Source organism: Cebidichthys violaceus, unplaced genomic scaffold (assembly GCF_023349555.1).
Source record: "Cebidichthys violaceus isolate CVI_PGR_0920_01 unplaced genomic scaffold, fCebVio1.0.p SCAF_13, whole genome shotgun sequence".
Taxonomy (NCBI): Eukaryota; Metazoa; Chordata; class Actinopteri; order Perciformes; family Stichaeidae; genus Cebidichthys; species Cebidichthys violaceus.
In genome coordinates, this window is record NW_027176296.1 from 2,134,094 (window position 1) to 2,156,112 (window position 22,019).

Genomic DNA, 22,019 nt, shown 5'->3' on the forward strand with positions numbered 1-22,019 from the left:
GAATCTGTCATATTTCACGTATAAAGTGAGCTACCTTCAATTTCCTGTTATATATAATATACAGAGCTTTAAAGGTAAAAATATGCATGTTAATGTCTATTATCACACGGTGTCCCTGCTCTATCTGGTAGATGAAGAACAAACAGTCTCACCCTGGTCTCCCACTGCTGCTCGTTCTCCTTCCTCTCTCTGGCTTCGGCTCTCTGTTTCTCCTCCAGCCGGTGTTTGGATTCTGTTGCTGAATCAATGTCTCTCCGCTTCAAGTTCAACGTCACATCTCGCCACAATCTGGTGAATGGAAGGAGGGAAAAGACAAGAGTTTTGTTTCTGAGTGAGGGACTTCTTTTCTTGATCCTAGGTAGGTCCGCCATGGTACGCAAAAGCAGTTTAATTTCTCACCTTCGGGACTCGTAGTCAAGCTGGTCTTCCAGCTTTCTCACTTTCTTCTTAATGGTGCCTAACCTCTTAGTGTCTATGAACACTGTGTTCTCCTAGAAACACACACAAAACACACCAGATCATCTATTAATGTGTTTATTCATAGCTAAACTCTTTCCTTTAGTAATTAGTCCAAAGTGGAATGAATGCCTACATTTTGTTTCTGTTCAACTAATAAATGATGAATAATTTGCCTAAAGTAATTATTGTCAAATTTGATATTTAGTCTCCAACACATTCAAAAAAATGATAAGAAAAATGGGAAAAAGAAGAGATAAAGAAAAGACTCACTCCAGTTGCCCACTTGGCATACATCACTCCGTTCCATTCTCCTTCAATGGAGCAGAAGGACTTCTTATCATTCGGCGCACTGAAAGAGAGATAGAAAAGAATTGTGGTTAAAAAAAAGAAAAAAGTCAGACTCTTTCATACATAATCAGTCTTTGAACTGTGATTTAAAACTGTGCTGTGCAACCGTTTTCCTCTTACAAAATCTCAGCGGTTATCCTGTGCTTCTTTCCTCCGTAGAAGGGTTTGGTGTGGAACACGATGTTAGCGCTGTAGCCCGACTTGGAGCAGGAGATGTTGCACTCCCCACCCAGCTCCACCCACGGCACGGTCAGAATCGACCTGGACAGACAGGCTCAGGATCAGTGACGAACGTATTCATGACCAGAAATATGCGTCGCAGGAATATAGTAACACGCACCTGCCGTATCCGTTAGGGAAGGTGAGGATGTAATGCTCATCGTGCTCCAAACATGACACACAACCTGAAACAAGACCAGCAAATAATCAGTTCAACAGGTAAAGGGTGTAAAAAAAAAAAAAGAATCTTATTTTGGAGTGTGTGAAGCAGCGCTCTTAAGTACCTTGGCCAATATTGTGGACACCTATGGACATGCCTAAGAACTTAGACTTCGTCCAGATGTGAGCGTTGAACTGGATCTTCTGATTTAAACATTCTGCGTAGAATGCAGAAACTACAGAAAGGAGAGAAGAGTCCAGAAAATGAAGCAAACATGCAGTAAGCTTGAGACTTTAAAAATCAGTCAAACAATTTAATTTACATTTTTATGCTGTGATCAACAGCCTATATACTTTGCTTAATATATTTTTTTGGACCCCTAAAAGGCAATGAGAAAGGATCTAAAAAATAAGGGGCTGATGGTCGCTTTTTTCTCGACACTACATGTGAAAAGGTTTTTGCAGACTTGCTTTGTAATCCCTTAGAAGTAAAGGAGTCACTACTGCACTTTCTTTTTTTGCTAACCAGAGACCTGGTTTGCAAATTAGCTATGGCTAGTCCTACAAACACTGCATCAGTTGCACTATACTTAAATGAAGCAGTGCCTACTAGTATTGTCAAAAATCATAAAATAAATAGGATCCACACTTACTGGGTGGGTGGTGAGAGACCTGCTCTGCCACAAAACACACACTGTTGGATGAAGACCACGGTACTGGACCTTCTGATACCGTCTCCTGGAGGAGTCAAAATAAACAAGCTTTACCAGGTTACAAATATACAAAACCTGAAAAACTAATACATTGTTGTGACTATGTAAATAATATGAAATTGAAAGGTGTTGTGTGTGTAGCAATGTACATAAAAGGAAACCAGTTTCACGGAATAAGAACAAAGTTTGTTCAACTTAGTGTTATTTGTATAACCAAATAGTCTCAATGAGCTTAACAGGCTGTTAGAGAAATTCACTCGAAGCCGATGTAAAAGTAATTATCACAGGACATTTATTCTGGCAAGAAGGAGACAGAGTTGAAACACATACAAGTCATGTATCAAGGCTGTTCAGAGGTCTGTCTCTGAGTCTCTGATATTCATACTTCGGATAACACACAAGTGTGTTTGCACAGAATCATTTGCATAAAGCTACGTGGCATGTCTTGAACTCGTCCCTTCCGCACAAGCAAACGTCATCTTGGCGTTTAGTAAGATATACAATCGCCCCCTACAGAAGGTCACAGTGACTGCTAAACGAGGAACATCTGAGATAGCAAGTGTGAAGAGAATTCACACAGTAGTCACAGACTTCACGGAGCCTTGTATGTTAAACACTAAGAACTGATCATTCTAAAAGTTATTTTTCTCCAACACAGGCCAACAACAACACTTTAGCTAAAGTAACAGCTTGTTTTTGTTAATATGAAGTGGTACCTTCTTCACAATAAATCCGGCATAAACATGAACTTTTGTAAAGATGTGTGAAAGTTTTGTTTCTTGCGACATTAATCTAAGGTGTAAAGTGTAAAATGCTATACCATAGCTGATTACATTCACATAGTCAGTGTGCTCTCACCGTGTGTGGGGACGGCTCCTCTGCTTCGCTGGGCAGATCCCAGTGGCAGTAGAAGACTTCCCCCAGGATTGGATTGTAAGGTTTCTTGGCCACTGAGCCTTTCCTCCCTGCATGAAAAGCTGACAGGTACCACTTTACCACGTGAACCATGCGCTCCCGGGCCTCCTCCTGCTCGGCGATACTAGCGGAAGTCACACAAATTAAGTTAAAACTACCATCTGTGAATGTATATACAAATCTGTGTGATGCCACAGCTTGCGCCAGTGAGAGAGAGATGACCCTTACCTTACAAATACATCTGGATGTGCAAAGAAGTCTGCGTACATTTCCAACAAAGATCTCCTCTCGAGGATGAAAGTGGGCAGGACCACCTGTGAAATAAAACAAAGGAGAAAAATTGTACAACTGTTGCTGCGTGGGTTGTTCAATAGAAAGCTGCCTGCACAGATGATGCTGGTGCGTAAGAGGATAAAAAGACCACTGCAGCGAGAGGAATACAGACTCATAACTAAGTGATGTTGGTCAGGGGTCTTTACCTTCGTGAGGTCCATGCCCAAACGAACTTGAGAGAGAAGGTGCATGATGACGCTCTTGTGCTCCTCCACAGACTCGCCCTCTCCGTCATCATCGCGGTCATCGTGGCTGTCAAACTGGTCTGCAGACAACAGCAGAAGAACAAGTCTCACTTGGCTGTAATAACATTACGTTTCCTGTCTTTTCACGTCACTTTTTACCCTTTGTGCGCTGTCTTGTGTGCTTTCCCTTTTTACCTGCATCTGTGGTGCCGTTGGACATGGACGAGTTCATGGACTCGGTGGTGTTTGGTCGTTTCAATGCCGTTGCTTCATTGGTGAGAAGCGAGGCAGCTTGAGGCCCTGAGGGACTGAGGAAGTGATACAGGGAGTTGACAAGGAGACAGGAAGCAGGGCAGAGAAGAGTGAGAGGAAATTCACAACAAATTTCTCTTGACTTAACATTTATTTGCACGAGGCAGCATTTTCCCCACCTGACCTGCTAAATGCTATCATTAAAGTGTTGCCTTTCAAAGACTTGATGTATGTAGTGCTAGCTGCAGCGGGGGAGGGGGGGGTGATGCTATACTCACTCTATGCAGTGTTTGGGGGAAGTGCTGCTCTGGTAGAACTCGTCAGCATCGTAGAACTCATCCTCGCTGGAGGAGTAAGAGAAGTCTGGCACCGAGTGCGACGGGAGGGGGATGTGAGTGGGGGAGGCCATGCCGCTGCTGGGGCCTGACGGGCCACTCCCTGATAGAGGAGGAAAGAAAAAGAATAAACAAACATCGTCTGTCATGTCAGCTCTCTCTAGCAGCATTTTCATTTCATGGATCAACTCAACAAGGCTTCCTTATTCATACAGTGTACAGGTCAAATCAACAATATGCTGTTCGACTAAAGCATTCCTTTCAGACCCGGGTCTAGCCGGCTGTGTAAAGTAAAATCAAGCCGTCTTTAACGTAGTGACGGCTTCCTCTGCAGAGCATATTGACAGTGCTCTCGAGCACACAGCCCGCCTCCTTAGTGCACAGTGCAGCATTTTAATACTGCTGCCTCAGCACAGAACACAAACATGAACCTTGCTGTGCTTTTCTACTTGGCTTTTTAATTTAATATGTTCGTTGACACAGCACTCAGGGTTGGAGAAGTACAGTAATAATTCATGTTATCATTACTTTTGCTCTTTTAGTAGTGTTCTTCTTACATTAGCTTGTACATTAGAGGATCTAACAATAAATAATAATATTCTGATAAGGACCCACACTGTTCTTTCTCCAAATTATGATACAATCGTATGTTGATGTTTACCAGGGCATGAGCAATGAAACACATTTATTGTAGTACAAGTAAGAAGATTTTCATTTTTAAGTCAAGACAAAATAAAAAGGTGATGTTTGAAGTTGATGAAATTGATGAAAAATGTCACCTCAAACCTCTTTCAGCACTTAATGGGTCTTAAAGTATTTTATTTATTAATTTTACAGTTGCTGTTTCCAAGGTCAATAATGCACTTTGAACGTTAACTTTAAGCCAACATGGACGAAAAGTCCTTGAATTGTTAAGAATAGGTGGAAATTTGAACATCTGCAATACCATGAAAACTTCATCTGCCAATGAAGATCATGTTATATCACTGAAAGCACCAAATCTAACCCAAAGCTAAAACTCACAAATGAACATTGAGTGTGTTGTTGTAACTATATCAATATGTCACTAGGGACTGTACCAAAGACCCAAACCAGGAATAAAACTTCAGTTCCTAGTATTTAATTTGGCTTGTAATAATTAAACGTTGATGTGTGTGAAGTGAACTTTCACCTGTGCTGTTGGGAGTTGGGGTCTGCAGACTGCCCATCACTGTGACGACGGGACCAACTGACAACGTCGAGGGGCGTTGGTCTGATTTACACACCTGAGAAGCGTCTTCAGCAAAAACAAAAAAGAGAAAGTAGATGATTTAGCACTGAAGCAACATCACTTTAAGAAACAGCAGCCTGAAATGATCTGAGACGATGCAGACAGAAGCCTCCCTCGAGATATTTCACGTCGCGTTAGTAGCGGCAGTTTACTCGCGTGACCATTTGTTGTCATTCGCTCCGGAGAGGGGGAGTGGTCCATGGACGCCGTTATCAACTAAGCCATATATTTCCGCCATCAACCATGGAAGAAATAAACTCTATTTCTGCTTAGTACTTGTTGTGTAAGTCCCAGATATCGCTGGGAACTAAACGCATTCATAACATCATCCGGAGGAGCTTCGTGGATTTCATCGAGGTGTATTCACTGTGTCTAGCAAGCCACACGTCGGCTGTTTACTACAGCTGTATGAACACTAATTAAATGTAACTGCAACAAACAGATACAAAGAGTTGCCGAAATAACTACGTAATGATGCCGATTTGTAAAAAGTCTGAATCAATGTTTTGTTACTTCTCTCCGCAAGACGACAAACAAATAACGTTTAAAATACTTGTTTTCTCAATGGAGCTCAAATCGATCGATGCTAGGTTATGCTAACATTAGCAGCTCCATCAACACTCAACATAACGTCATCTAGACGTAAATACAGCAGCGTTGTTTTCATTGTTTGTACCATATGGTTTACACACATATTTATACACATAGTTTCATCCGGTCTCTACTAATATGAGGTATCATAGAGCTCTGGGTACAATATTTGTTTCCCTGATTCAACAACGGCATTACGTCAGTGATGACAGAAGGAGCTTCTCAACGCTGATAGGATATCGCGACACAGCGCCACGCGAACTTTTCGCGCGAGTTGAAATGAGGGGAATTCGCATATTTCACGCCGCGTTTGGTGTGAACACGGCATTAAGTCATGTCATGCCATTAAATTCAGTCGATTATTTACTGAATAAAATTACTTAAAAATAAATTACAATGAAGGACAGGAATCTGCTCAAAACAGAACATTAATAAATTAATTTTCAGAGAGGATTGAGTAGGAAAAATTAAATATCATCACATTAACACACGTGATGACCATAATAAATATCATGCTACTTGACCATGCTGTAGTAGAGCCTCAACAGTCAGGAAGTTAACTTTTATCAATTTACTTTCAAACACTGAAAGAACATTATGTACATTTATCCAAACCCTGAATACTATTGATATTGTCATCATCTTCAATACCACAGGGGAACATACAGATTTTAAATGGGACAGAATATTGACCCATTACAGTCTTTGCTCTTGGATCAAATTGCCAAAAAAAGTATTTGACAGCAGACAATTCTGTAACACCATTAAGTGTGTTACACAGAGCAGGTCCAGAGATTAAAGTATGAACAACAGGGGGAGCTGTTGTCAGCCTCTCTGGGAGTAGTTGGGTCTGTGAAGTCTATACCAGCCTACATAAACGTCAAGCACACGATAACGTGTATAAATGTGTACAAGTCATGGTGAGAATGCAGACGTTTAGTACCTGTGGGTAGTGTGGTTTGTGTTGGCATCGTGGTGTTGACTAGAGGAGTGTCCAGAGGGGGTTGGTAGATCCCATCCACTGGGTTTATGGTGCTCTGGAGGAGGAAAAAAACAAAAAACAACACCACATCAGACACTTGCTGCAACAGCAGCAAACCCACGTCACTGCCTGCTAACTAATCTAAAATGTTGTCCAAAAGACAACATAACCCTGGAGATTAAAATCCAATGGTGCAATAGAGAGTCTGGCCCCACCTTTAAACGGGTCACAGTCATACAGGAAAACACCAACCTATTTCTTTACTAGCCTCAAACCAAATGTACCCGCATGCTGACCACAATTAAACACCATTTACATTTACAGCCAAGCCAGATGTCAATGCAAGCACTCACCCTCGACTGGGCACCAACTTCACAGCTTGTGTATTGGTTCTATATCAGCTTTAATGCCAACGCGATAACAAGAACACTGAAATAAAATATACAACACAAAGCCAAGGCAGATCAATTTCCTTTCACTTCATTTCAAGGAAAGAGTGTTTCCAGGTTTCATTATCTAGATCAATATGAAACCAATGACACCGATTGAAATCCAAACACCAGCAGCTCAACAACCAACAGCGCCTCTGGACCTCTGAGCAACCTTCCCATCTAAAAAGGAATAAATTAACTCCACTGGGCCGCAGACTAAATCTGTAACATGTTTTAACTCTCTAGCTTTTGATTTCCCTGTGGTAAAAACCCAGTGAGGACGTGCTTATCTGCAGTGGCCTGCTCTATTCAGTGCCATCTTAACATCACGTCTCCATGCATTTGAATATAGGCACAGACATGCACACAGACGTGCACACAGCCTGTTGGCTTGGTGTAATGGGGTCACCGGCACCAATGGCCCAAAGGACAGGAACACAGATGACAGCACGAGTTAAAGCAAAACCTTATCGACCCTTATTCCCCAACAACTTACCCTCAGGGCTCTTGTTGGCACTGAAATGAGATCTAATCAATGTGATGTTATCCTATTACTCAAACTTGACCTATAATCCGTGACTTTTACAAGGAAAGTTCTGATTCAGGCATTTGAAATTAACAGGAACAGCGAGTCAGATGACGACCTGATACTCTGAGGGTGAAAACAGAGCAGCTGGTGTACCAAAGTTAGACTAGAATACCAGGAAATAGACAACAGGCCTCCACAATCCCATGATGCAACACTGTTAGACATAGAAGATACGGACTACAGAGGAATTCTGTGGTGTGAAGTCATGCTTGTTTTTCTGAGGATGACATTTTCCTCTCTGTAATACTCTAGGAACTTAGAAACGGACTCTCTGACCTTGTTTTTTTTTTATGTTTCCGTGTCATCAAAATGCAACTTATGATCAGAGGAAATGTGAAGCAGAGAAGCTTACTTCCATTTTTTCACACTTCTCTCTCCTATCTTCAAGCTTTCTGCCACTATTCGCTCCTTTCTACCTCCCAATGCTTGCCTCGTCCACGTGTATATATATATATATATATACACACACACACACACACACACACACACACACACACACTAGGCTTCTGGTGTGCTTGGTTTATACGACTCCTGGCGGTGCCGTACCTGACATGCTGCTGGTTTTTCAAATAATTTTAACGAACGATCTACAGTTCATTTATTATTTGCTCCACATTAAAAGGCATTCAGGCAACGTGACAGATGTTTAGATGTTCTAAAGCGGCAAAGATATCTTTAGTATGAAGCTTATGGCATATACAAAAAAAAACATGTGCAGTTTGATGTATAGACCGAGCTTATGATGTGCTATTTATACAATCTAATACTTTACTTAATGACTGAGATTAAGTCAGCTATAAGAGCAGCGCAGGCCTATGAGCTGTACAGGCCCCTCTGTGAGGACCACTGAAATTATTCCTCATGTTAGTCCATTACCCTTGAAAGGTTTCACATTACCTTCCATTTTCAAAAGCATAATGAAAGTTTTTCTATTGATTTTGTTTTTCCCTTGCAGGTACTCACTGGGTTTTGTTCATTGTAGGGTGGTCTAAGCTGTCGGTACATGATTCGTTTGCTCTTAAGTCATCACTTTTCTTTCATTTTATAGTACCTCTTTCCTTTCTAGCAGACCACTTCCCACACCTTTGCATTACAACTTGTATAGATATGTAAACTATCACAGTTCACTGAATATATAGTCCACTTCCATTTTTTTTAGATTGCATGGCCAGGACTGAAAAAATGTAATTGGTGTCTGAAAGCACTGCATTGCTGCCTGGAAATCAAACCTGCAAGAATAAAGTTAAGAGGATAATGTATGTTTTGTTGTTACTTAATTTAAAAGTTTATTGTTTGGCAGCCCGCTCTCAAATCACAGGGGTCAGAGTGTTATTTAAAATAAAGAAAACACATGTTTACTGTGATTGATTATAAATGTTATAATTCTTCACGCTATTCACAACATCCTAAAAAGACTGGAAACTAATCGCTCCCTGTTAGAACCGAAATGAATCTGAAAACTTATATAAAATGGAAAATAATAGTCAGCAATTCAAAGTACATGTGATTTATAGTAAAAAAAAACATGCAAACCTCCGGGTATGGCGACTGACATGAAGACATCTGCAGAGCCAGTAAAGTGCTCTCTGGATGACTTTCCATTTATTAGTGCTCGATGGTTCAATAAGCAGGCAGTGTGCACCCGATGAATCAATGGGGAATTAGTCGGCTAAATAGTGGGTCAGGCGAAGTGCAACATTCCCTCACATACAGGCATGCAGACACACATCTACAGTCTACTTACACATACAAACTCTGCCACACTTCTGGATTAAAAGTTTGCGCACGCGTGCGCACACACACACACACACACACACACACACACACACACACACACACACACACACACACACACACACACACACACACACACACACACACACACACTAAAAAGAAAAGAATAGTTCCCCACCAATGCTAAAAGAACTTTAATCTGAGATGAAATCAGGAAATCATCAACTAAATCAACAGGATAGTTGTGGAAGACATGAGGGAAAGAGCTAGAGATAGAGCTTATCTCCAAATTAGACGGCATGCACTAAAGAGATCTGATTCATCTGATTTTCTACAGTGGAGAGTAAATTAAGCAAGAAAAGAAAAATTAACAGTTTGCTTGATTTAAATTTTTGTCACGGGCGAAGAATGTCAAACTTACTATAAGTCCGTTTGCGTGTTGCTGTTCGTTACTTTGGTCCTTAAAATTTTGAGAAGACAATGTTAGACTACTTGTGTATGAAGGTTGAGTCATTTCACAAAGCATCCTGAACATCTGCAGTGTGGAGAGAGATGGGATCCATCGTTCTCGTCACACGAAGCTTCATAATATTCACCGACTTGCCGCATGCAGTAATCCTTTCATCACATGGTAAAATCCTCCATCATTTATTTCCGTATCAGCAACAAGATTGCTCTACCGCCCCAATCTGTAATCTACATGTTTCCTAGAACCTTATTCATGAGGGAAAGTGTTCAGTTTTTAAACAAGTGTCAACTAACAACTACATGAAGCAGAGGTGATTGCTCCACTTCCTGGGGAGGAAGGGCTGAATGGAACATGTGATGAAACGAGTACCGGGCTACACCCTAATCAACCAGCGACCCACATGGCAACTGTGAGCAGGGAACTACCCCAGAGACACATATGAAAGGTAACACACAGTGCACACTGGTGTGGTCTCACAAGAACAATGGTTATGGTGAAGTAGCAAACCAAATTACAAAGAGAAGAATCACACGTGCTGATAAAGTGTTTACCTTGGCGATTTGCAGCAGTACAATACAGTGCTTGATGGACTCTACCATGCTCTGAAAGAAAAAAGACAGAAAAGGAATTCAATACGTAGGAACTGACTCGTAAACTCAAAAGACAGGAAGGAAAATGTGTTACGGTCTGACTTACACAAGTGGTCTCCTTCAAAATGTCTATTTTCTGTAAAAAAAAGAAGAAAAAAAAAAAACAGGCTGTAAAATCCAACAGTAATTAAAAACACAAAAGCTTTAAAAGCGTATGTAACCAGTTTGACAGCAAATAAAGCAAAACTGGTAGATAACAGCAAGGAAAATCTACGAAACAATTACCCATACTGAGGAGACTAGTGAAGTCACTGTGGCAAACAAGTCCAAGTGACCAAAAGCCAACATTAATCTCAGGGAGGAAGTGAATCACACAGCTGCTGGTAAAACACAAACAAACCCACAGACACCCTGAAACTGACCTGCTTCCTTCAACAACAAGGATAACTGACTTTAAACTAACATTTAAAGTCACGTAGAAAACTTATTTAGTGGACTGAATGGTCTTAAAAAGACAGACAAAAAGAAAAGGAGCTGTATTGTTTACACTAAACCAATTATTATCTGTAATTATTACATTTTGGTTCTAACAATAGTACCACGATTACATACGTTTTTACATTTTTGATACAAAAGCATGGCCTGTTGCTCATCAGCTACCGTCGATACCCTAAATGTGCCATATTAGGCTTTAGTGCTACTCTTACTGTGTCAGTCTGTTGCAACTATTAGTCGATTAATCAATAGACAGAAAATTAACCAGTGGCTATTTTTAAAATCTATTAGTAATGCAATTTTCAAGCAAAAATGTCAACTTGTCCCCGCTTGTTTTTTTTAAGTGCAGCTTTGATCATTTGGTAAATATATTAGACAGCTGATCAGACAAACGAGACATCTAAAGAAATCCTAGGTCATAATGGACAGTCATTTTTGAACCAATGCAATAACCTGTTAAATATTCTGACGGCTTAAAACTGACAAGCGGCTGATATCAAACGTCTGCTCTGCGTGACACGGACAGCCATCAGCGCTGTGTGTCAGCCTGCTTCCCCTGCTGTTAGCCTCGACTCTAATGACGGCGAGAACCAGAGAGCCGATACACGAGGAGACAGAGCAGCTCTGCTGGTACTCACTCTGCGGGATTCATCCTCTTTGCAGTCCTTGATCTTGTCGTCAAACAGCTGCGTGAGAGTGACAGCGAACAAGAGATGAAGAAGAAGAAAAGGAAGATGGATAATAAGTTAAGATGGGTACACAGCCAAATGATAATTATAATGATAAGAAGGTGAATCTGTACAGATGCTGCTGCTTGATGATGAAAGCAGGCTCCTCTCACCAGTGAAGGACACTTGCAGATGTTCTGCCTTTGAGAATATGCTGCTGCTTCTTTAAACACATGATTTTCTGCTTCATCTCCATGCTACCACAAATCTTTAATCACTTCTGCTTTGTTAAAGCCAAGAGTGAGATCAGCAAGGAAATGCTCTCCAGAAGAGAGAATAAGCGGAAGGTCATGACACAGATTGAAATATAAACAATGCCATGTATATGATACTGTACATTTACAGGCACAGGGTCAATTTTAGGTTGCAATTTGGAATAAATCATTTGATCGATGTGGAATCTTATTTCTCAAATGGACATTAAGTCTAGATGTTAAGCTAAATATGTCAAAGTGAGTGGCATACATCCCACATTTCTAAAACCTACATGAAAGTGTGAAACATTTGGTGTTGCTCCATTGAGTCCTACCTTTAACTGGTCGATCAGAATCTGTAGGTAGGCGTCGGCTTCAGCTAGCTTCTTATCGAAGTCTTGAACACTCGGAACTAATCCCGTCTCTGCCTCCTGAGGATGGACAAACAAACACAGCAAAGCATTAGTGCAGGCCTCACCACATGTAAAAAAAAAAAGCCATGCTAGTATTTGCATATTCAAAGTAAAATACACAGGCGCTACCAATAATAATACAAGCCACGCATTCACTTATTATCCATTTCATAAAAAAATAAAAACATGTCTCTGTCAGCTCCCGGTCAGTCGGCTTTGAAAACTGTCACACAAAATGGACAGAAACATCAACAGTTCAGGGGAATCTTCCAGCACCGTACTGTACCAGGGGAGATATGAATACTATTGTTGAAAGGCTAGCCAGTATAAAAGGCCAGCAGGTCTGCCTGTCTGTCTGCCTGCCTGCCTGTCTGACTGACGGTGAGCGAATTTAAGGATTCAACAAAACTGAAGCGAGGACAATCGAGACTGGAGAGAATTTAATTACCGACATAGAAGCATGTGTGTAAATGGGTTGAGGTGCACTCAAATTCATTGTTTGCTAATTAGCTTGCTTTAATGGCTCCATCAGAATCAGAAACACAGACCCCTCCACACACACATACACAAAATCAGGCACAGACAATTTCCTTACATAATATCCATTAAAAGGTAATTACTAGACTATTGGCAGAGCAGACGTGACCGGGCATCTGTCTCTATCTGTCTGAGCTCGCCCGAACAAGAACAACCCAGCTGGCTGTGGCACAAAAAACAGGAAGATGAGCAGATCAATTTACGCACAGACGTACAAAGATGTCCTTCAAAAAAATTCAATTAAATCACCCCATATCTAATGCTGGAGCCTGTCACTAGCAAGCACACTCAGCACAAAAACACCTCTATGCAGACAAATCAGTAAGATAACTAACACAGCGTGTGTCAGCAGCTACTCTGACATGGAAGCAGCACCTCTTGCATGAAAAAGCAGAGAGAGAGAGAGTAATAGTAATGCCGATGACGATTGTTAGACTCAAACAGAAGTGCCGTTAGTAAATCAGGCTCTTATCAAACCATGTTGGGTGCTACCGCCGCTTTGGGTTCGCTGCGTCGCACAGTCCCAGTTGGTGTGGCGACTTTTCTTCCTGCTAAAGACGAGCTCACAGGAAAGTGAAGAAAAGCCATTAACAAGCAAACGGCGTCAGCAGCCTGAGCGCGTGCTGAAGTTTTAACTGTAAAAACATACTATCTTTATAGAGAGTAAAGTCTCAGCTCAGCAGTTGAGCAGCCTGCATTTAACTAACCTAACTTCCTCAAAGGATCAAAGGTGCTCGCACTGTTTGCCTGACTACAAAAACAAAGCTGTCCACATGAGGTCCTGAGTAAAAATCAACAACAACTCTGATACAGATGTGAATGACTCTATACTTTATCAATGTGTGTACACAGCTGGTCGGATGTGCACATTCCAGTGTGAGAAAAATTCCTGTCTGCTTATTACACTCGCACTACACTAGGAAATACCTCCAGTTAATGAGGAAAGGAGCTGCCACCTTTCTGGTTAGGTATTACATCATGATCATTTGTACTTTTAAGCTGCTAACAAAACAACACCAGATCAATGTCAACACATCTACAGGTCCTTATGTAAATATAGGGAGTGGACTACCTTTGAGCATCTTCTAATCTTACAGTGAAGAGTTAAATTAGCCATTCCTCCTCTGTTTATAGTGGGGATTAACTCCAACGCAATAGTATTTACAAAACACCACAAACACAAATGTAACACATAGATCCTAATCAAAACCGTAATGCGTCTCACACAGGTAGTATTTACTACAGGGCTTGAATATTAGACTGCATTTACTTGTGAAGGCGTTGTATCGTACATTACTACTGGCCATTGTAGGCCGAAAAAAAGAAACTAAATTAGAGCAGGACATGGTGAAAACCACGAATAATAAGACGGAGTCCCTATCATCACAGTGAACAAAATCTCAAGTTTTGCCAACACACACAAAAGAGGGGATGGTTTCTATTTTTTTCTTTTTATAGACAGAGCAGATAAGTTTGGCTGCAGAAACTCAGAGGCAGGTGGTTGTGTCTCACCACCTCACTTCTTCACTGTTCCTGACCAAACGTCCGCTAGTCCGCTATTTACAGCAGCCTGTGAGGTCACACACACACACACACACACACACACACACACACACACACACACACACACACACACACACACACACACACACACACACACACACACCCTTCCACCCCAGACTCAACAAACAACACCCTGTCACCCTTCCCCCCCTCGTTCCTATTTGTCTCTCCACGCAGTGTGACCCACTTTAAAACGCTGCTGCTTCCCTGGCAGCGCACTGCAGCCGATAAAGTTGTCCCTGCTCTGGTGCAGTGGCCCTTGTGTCTGTGTGTGTGTGTGTGTGTGTGTGTGTGTGTGTGTGTGTGTGTGTGTGTGTTTTACTTACTGGGTGCCTCGTTCCAATTGACATGCTGCGTTAAACCTGGCACATCTCCCCTATCAGGCTATTTAGCCTGACACAAGCTTGCTTTTTTTTCCCCTTTCTCTTCCTCCGTTATTCTGGTCTTCTCTCCCTACAGCAACAAACCAGCAGCTCTGGTGAAGTTAGCCTTCTTTCCCTCCTCCTCCACACAGAAAACAGAAAACAACCTCCTCCTCTCTTCACTGCAGTCTGCCAACATAAACCACAGCAGCAGTTAGCTTCCCAGTCAGTCTGGCTACAGTATATCCTTCGGCAGCGGTTATCAGCTGAGCGTTTTGGTATGAAGGCAGGCAGAGCTGAGTTAATCCAGGACCCTCCCCTGACAGGAAAGGCACACTTCCTCTCACGCAGGCAAAAGAGAAAACACACAAAGCAGCAGCAAGTGCTGACAGGGACAAGCATTAAGCGGCTCTCTGGTTGGCTGAGGACGCAGAGGCAGATGTTTGGTTGATCAAGCAAGCAGGTCTCGTATTGGTTACTGCAGGGTCACATGATGCTACGACAGCAGCGCTGCATCACTGCATGGTGTGTGTGTGTGTGTGTGTGTGTGTGTGTGTGTGTGTGTGTGTGTGTGTGTGTGTGTGTGTGTGTGTGTGTGTGTGTAAAGCAGGCACACGTAGCACATCAGAGGGATTTTGCCACAGAGGGAGGGAAGGCAGAAGAAAAAGAGGAAGGAGGGAGGGAGAGCAAATGAAAAGGTTGGTCATGAGGGATGGAAAGGATGGAAGGGAACAAGGAGTAAGGTTTGGTTTAGGGAAGGAGAGCAGGAAATTAGGTTGGACGGCTGAGACACACTTATCAACACTCATAATAAAGAGAGAACAAATAAATAAAGGACAAAACAGGCTGCCAGCAGGTCAGCAGTAAATCAAACAGTCAAAACGAAGCCTGGTCCTGATGACAGTCCAAAGCAGCTACTTATTGACAAAACATCCACCATTTATGATGACATGAATGTCACCATTATTTCCATTTATACAGGCGAGACACATCACTGACTCTCAACTGCAAAGCAAACAGGTGTGAGCAAGAAAAAGTGCTGATAACAAGACCTGAGATGCAAAGTCCCTTTCAAAGTCATTATATGGGTGTTGCGGTGCAGCGCAGTACATGATTTATACAGCATGCAAATACATGCAATCTGAGATACAGTAAAAATCACACAATGGACGCTTTGATATCTAGGTAACATATTTATCTTCACTAATTATTTGCCAAATCTGCTCAACAATCCTCTAGTTTTGAATAATTACACAAGTATACTCTTCAGGTGTTACAAAGCCATGTTTGCAAATGGATAATAATATGTAATGTAAAATAAATGTAGTGTAAATATAAAACTACGTAGATGCAGTCAGGAATTGGCATAAACAGGCAAACGGCAACTTTTTTTCTTGTAACTGTAGTGGAAGGATTAGCGCAGAAACAAATAGAAACTCTCTCTCTCTCTCTCTCTCTCTCTCTCTCTCTCTCTCTCTCTCTCTCTCTCTCTCTCTCTCTCTCTCTCTCTCTCACTCTCTCTCACACACTCACACACACACACACACACACACACACACACACACACACACACACACACACACACACACACACACACACACACACACACACACACACACACGTGTATGGTTACGTACTCGGAGCTGCAGGGTGTGACGGAGGATAGTTCCCTCTAAGGCGTGGATCCACTTCTCCCGCTCATCTGCATCTCGAGCTGAGGACATGAGCACACAGACAAACCCAGTGAGCCACATTTTCCATACAGCCATTACATCAGTAGCCATTACACACACACACTAATGAAACCAAGACAACACTGAAATGACTGAAATGAGTACCAGTGACGCAGTGGTAGACGCTGTGTATTCATCTAGAGATGATAGGTATGTTTTTTTATTAAAAAAATACCTTGATTCTGCTTAAACTGTTCAGAGCTGGTTCATATGTATAAAAGACAATAACTATACGTGTTATTTTATATATCAGAGAGGCAGACAATCTGCTTTACAGCTTAAGTAAACAACAGAGATCAAAATAAACGTAGAGGACCATAAAAATAAACTATTCTCGAGGAGTTTATTACTTCCTGTCAGGAAATCAAATGCAGAAAGATATCTGAAATCTTCATATGGCCGACGCCCACACAAAAGAAAAAGCTCTACATTTTAAGTTACTGCGCTTGACCAAGAAATAGTCCGGCATATAACCCTGGAAAGAGCCAGGCCAGCTGTTTCCCCTCTGCTTTTAGTCTTTATGAAGCCTCATATTTACCATTCAGACCGGAGGGTGATATTGATCTTATCATCTAACTCTCAGCAAGAAAGCAAGTGCGTTGCTCAAAACGTCGAACTGTTCCTTTAAATTACAGTAATGAGTAAGGCTAGTTAGTGGCTGTGCCTAAAAAAGGTAGCACCTTAAAATTTAGCAGCTATCTAACATTAGCTGTGCTACTGCACTTAACAAATCTAAAGAAAGTTCGCTTTCTAAATTCTTAATTCAGAGCATATCGAGGGATTGCTTCTACCTCTGAATGTTTGTAACTTGGAGCGTGCGATCACATGACTGTCACAAATAGTTAACTGATAAAAACACTATTTACATGTCATTATACAAAAAAGGCCAATTTGCCATTTATATATATATATTATATAATATGGCTTTTGCCAGCTACACCTACAGTCTATGGGCATATCTATGGGTTAAACCCAGAGAGCAACCTCCGTTTCTGCCGAATAAGCCGATGTGAAAGTAACTTAAAACCTGCATTCTCTCTACTGACCCAGCAGGGGGCGTCTCCACAGGTTGCAAAAATAATTCCAAATGTATAGAAGTCTATGAGAAAATGACTCTACTTCTCACTTAATTTATTACCTCAGTAAACATTGTGGATATTAGTTTATGGTCTCAATCACTAGTTTGAAGTCGTTTTCAATACAGCATGATGTTCATAAATATATTATTTATAGTAATAATTTATGATTTAAAGCAGTAGCTAATCAAATACATTCAGTTTAAATAATGAGCCTTATGTTTGATACCGATGGGTGTATCAATACTCCTGTGATCACTGTAAAAATGAGGAGTAAAAGCTCCTCCAGAGTGGTGAGGCAGTGCTGTGTTTTTATTTCTCTTCGGGGTTGGAGTGTGAAATGGAGCCGGGCCAGGCTGCACCCTCAGAGCAAAGACAGAGAACAAACAGACTGCCAGTGACATTAAACAGTGACCCAATACTGGGCCTGACACGTGCAACACACAGACTGCAGAGGGCACACACACACTTCTTGGTGCCAATGGCATGAGGAGATACAATATTTTGTCCTCTACCAACACACGACCAGGATTTCATCCATCCAGTCAGGTTGTAGCAGGTATGCATGTGTTGTATGTATTTATAGCCTGCAAGTATTTAAGGAGGATTGGATGATGCAACACAGTCAAAAAACTGTAACTCCAAAGGCTGTGAAAGAAGGACTTATAGTTCATTGAATTAGCTGGCAAACTATATCCTGTGTAAAAGTCATTTTTATATTGAGCTGGAAACAAGACAGTACAGCAGATGAATGGCTGGGCAGTGCAACAGCAAAAAAGCTTTTAAAGACATTAAAAGGCAGCGGAGGCTCAGGCCAATCCACTCAGACAGCGCCTCTGGCCTCTCACTTTTCCCTCAGCCAAACAGAGTCTCCAGACGAACAGATTACTGCGTCTAATGTTGTTTAGCTCTATTCATGACAGGAGAGGTAGTAGCCGGGCCTTTAAACCAAAAAACAAATACTTGAATTGTATGAACTGTGTCTCAAGTCCGATCTTCGTCCTAGTTTGCAGCTGTCACATACAACATGACTTGCATTCCCAGGTAGGTATGAGCAGTTAGTCAACTCAGCGAATCTATAGCCTGTCAGCCAGTGGGCCAGTCACATGAGGCGACATACTGCAAGTCTGCAAGTCATGACAGTCACCGTCATCTGATATGAACCTCCTTTGTCATTCTGCAGTCACAAAAACTAAATAAACAGCAAGTTGTTTGTCCTTAAAATATTGATAAGTCTTACCGACAAAAGGGACCCAGGACAAGCCAAAATTGGAGGAATGGACAAGATAAGTTAAGGTACAATTTACAACTATCTGACCAGAAAGTGATCCTGCTGCCTGGTGAGTGCTACTCAGAAGTAAGTGGCGCTAAACCAGAGAAAATAGACCCAGAAAGAACGGACAATGTTTATCTGAGGGTTAAAGATATCAAGAATGTGTCATTCATTAATTTTCCCTATCAGGAGATAAGACATTTTAAGATATTTTCAAGGTTTCGGTGTTCACAGTGAAATACCTTAAAGTCTACAGTGATAAGGGTGTAAAGGACTTGTTACGTTCTCTTTTACAGCCAATTCCATAGTGAAAAAAAAGGGCAAAAGTCTAACTGATACTAAGTTCACATTTTTTTCTCCCTATGATTGCAAAAACCTGACTTTATTAACATACACTTTGACTTTTATGATGCTGTTTCAACCCTGTAACATTATAACAGTCTCACAGCCCAGCTGCAAAGTAGTCATAACAGACAAAGGTGTAATGACTAAACCCTATTACAGTAGGCTGTGATGCTTCTCTGCTACGGGAAAGCAGAGCGACATAGCACGACTATTAGAAGAACAAGAACATACAGGAAGGAAGTACCGTACCTCACAACCTGCAATTGATCCACAAACACCTTCCTAATAATTACAGATATTGGATCAACACCCATGATAGATACAGACATACAAAGAGAGTTGAGAGTAGCAACCTGAAATGCCTAAAAAAAAAAAAAAAATAAGATACTTGAACACAGATGCCAAATGAAACAGAGTTCCCACATACAGCCAATACAGAGCAGCAGTCCTCTGACAGGCTGCGGTTCAGTACCCTGGTGTCCACATAGACCGGAAAAGTCACCTCATATCCAGACTAATATATTTCCGATAAAGAGTATGCGTTGATGTCATTTGATCACATGATGCAACCGCTCTCACTGCGACTAGATGGCAAAACAACCGCGCGATGGATATGATGAATAGAGCTGTGCTGTCAGGAGGTAAACCAACTAATATCTCTAAACAATATAAAGTGAAGGCCATCAGAATCGAACGGTATCTGTCTGACAATGTGGGAGTAAACTAAACCATCATACAGAGAATATTTGAAAGGTGACAATACCTGAAAAATATGACCTACCTTACACAAAACCCCAATTCTATTTCCACGTTTTGGTGTCTCACTGAATCGCAGTCTTCTCTTTACTCGTCGGCATGGCAAGAGTTATGCCTGAATCATTCCTCAAACTATTCACGCAGTCAAAGGACCAACAGGTCTTTTCCCGATGCAGCCGGCAGACACTGAATATTTGTGCGTTTGCTAGTCAGGGGGAAGTGGCCAACTTCCACATACGGTGATATCTGGTACAAGCATCTCTACTCGATGTTCATACTCATTTCACCGTTTAACGGTTTTCTTTGCCACGTTCACTTTTATTATGTAAACTAAAGTAAAAACCTTGATGGAAATGACGGGAGTCAGAACAGACTTGAACCAAGAACATTCTGTAGCTGCTTCAGAAAATGCAATGAAAAACTGTTATTAAATATATATATATTACACACCAATATATTGGCATACTGCTAGCATCGGCTTATGTCAAGTAATGTCAGGTATCATTTTATACGGATCCTTGGTTGACTGTAAAGCAGGCAACTCTGTGAACAATGTTTCTCAGAGAATGATGCTTCATAAACGTAGCGCTGCCATGGAGCAGCCTGAAAAGCTCCATCCTTAATTCTTCTGTAACTGTTTCTGTGGCAGGTTATTAAGCAGACAACCATCTTCTGCTCCACTGATTCTACGAGCCTCCGGATACTCTTCTGTTTCTAACTTGCATGTTGCAGACTGTATTAGAAAGATTGAGTTTGGGGAATTGAATGTACATAAATTAAGCTCCTGGTAGTTACTGTCACCTAGACTGCAGAAATCAGCAAAGACAGATACTGCTGATTACAACTATAACAATTAGAGTGGTAGTACAATTACCACACATGCAGTATGTATTCAGAAAAACTAAGAGTATCGAGGATTTATCTCTCATCTCAGTGGTCAGGGTATCCAAACACAAAGATTTCCCTTTTTACAATACTCAGCCTCTCCCCATAATGCTGCTCCTCCTTTCTCCAAAAGGCCTCTGTGAATTATTCATCCCTCCTCTCTTCTCCTGCCATCGTCAGACCAGCTGATGAAATATGTCAGTACATACTTTAGAGGGAGTGCGGTATGATGCACAGGACTTCAACCTGTCAATACAGTGGTAGCTACCCCAAACGCTGTGCCAAGAGAATGCACGGTTTCCGAGTTCAGTGAAGTAAACGCACTTTGTTACATTTAATCTATGATTTTGCTCCAACTGTGTGACAAAAAATGTAAAATGAACTCAATCATATTGATTTTCGATTGACTGAGTGATGCATGATTCGTATTTGGGAGTACATTTCTAACTAAATACACAAGTACAGACGTAGTGCTGAAGAAAACAGGTGAAAAAAAAATGATGACCAAGGAGGAAAAAAATAAATAAAACAGTTGACAGTGCAGATGATACTGAGGTGAGGGAGGACCCTGTAGACAGGAGAGAGAGAGCATGAGGGGGTCTCTCATCCTGGACCGAATGTCTGGGCAGCCAGGCCGGCCTGACAAAGAGGGAGGAGATTGATGGCTACTGTAGACGTGAGCGAGTGAGCGAAAGAGGAAAAGGAAAAAGCTTAAGGGCTCTCAGGCAACTCTGATGCACCGCCGGGGGAGATGGGCCGATGAATAATGGATGCTTCTCTAAATAGAAAGACAGCACAGAGCTGAATTCCGGGCCAGCACAGCGGCCGGCCGGCTCACAACTACAGTTCAACCTGTGAGCGTGACGGTCCCGTAAGAGGAAGCATCACGGCAAATAACTTTACACCACAATAAACAGTCTGTAGCGCCTTTCTTTGCCTCTCTCATGCTTAGCAGTGAGGCCCTACCCGTCTATCAGCCCATACCTTAGCCAGGCCACGCACCGGTCCATACATAATGTAATATATAGACACATTTCACACGCTGCTGCCCTGGGAGGCCAACTGCATAACACGCTCAGAGCAGG

At 41.7% G+C, this 22,019-nt stretch overlaps 1 protein-coding gene across 5 annotated transcripts in view; it reads right to left on the reverse strand.

The window, feature by feature from the left end:
• Nucleotides 1-22,019, reverse strand: part of osbpl9 (oxysterol binding protein-like 9) — a 30,408-nt gene that overhangs the window by 2,134 nt on the left and 6,255 nt on the right. For 2 of the 5 annotated variants that reach the window (XM_068707320.1, XM_068707322.1), the window contains 20 exons: nt 16,504-16,580; nt 12,327-12,422; nt 11,708-11,755; nt 10,681-10,710; nt 10,536-10,586; nt 9,937-9,975; nt 6,723-6,816; nt 5,090-5,194; nt 3,862-4,021; nt 3,527-3,639; nt 3,293-3,411; nt 3,042-3,127; nt 2,757-2,937; nt 1,839-1,923; nt 1,311-1,421; nt 1,148-1,211; nt 928-1,068; nt 730-808; nt 400-491; nt 153-288 (listed from right to left, as the gene is read on the reverse strand). In XM_068707320.1, coding sequence (XP_068563421.1) covers nt 153-288; nt 400-491; nt 730-808; nt 928-1,068; nt 1,148-1,211; nt 1,311-1,421; nt 1,839-1,923; nt 2,757-2,937; nt 3,042-3,127; nt 3,293-3,411; nt 3,527-3,639; nt 3,862-4,021; nt 5,090-5,194; nt 6,723-6,816; nt 9,937-9,975; nt 10,536-10,586; nt 10,681-10,710; nt 11,708-11,755; nt 12,327-12,422; nt 16,504-16,580 — 1,907 coding nt within the window. Of the gene's footprint in view, nt 1-152; nt 289-399; nt 492-729; nt 809-927; nt 1,069-1,147; nt 1,212-1,310; nt 1,422-1,838; nt 1,924-2,756; nt 2,938-3,041; nt 3,128-3,292; nt 3,412-3,526; nt 3,640-3,861; nt 4,022-5,089; nt 5,195-6,722; nt 6,817-9,936; nt 9,976-10,535; nt 10,587-10,680; nt 10,711-11,707; nt 11,756-12,326; nt 12,423-13,418; nt 13,590-14,830; nt 15,225-16,503; nt 16,581-22,019 lie in introns of those variants that run through there. The other 3 variants (XM_068707324.1, XM_068707323.1, XM_068707321.1) reach the window with 3 other exon arrangements.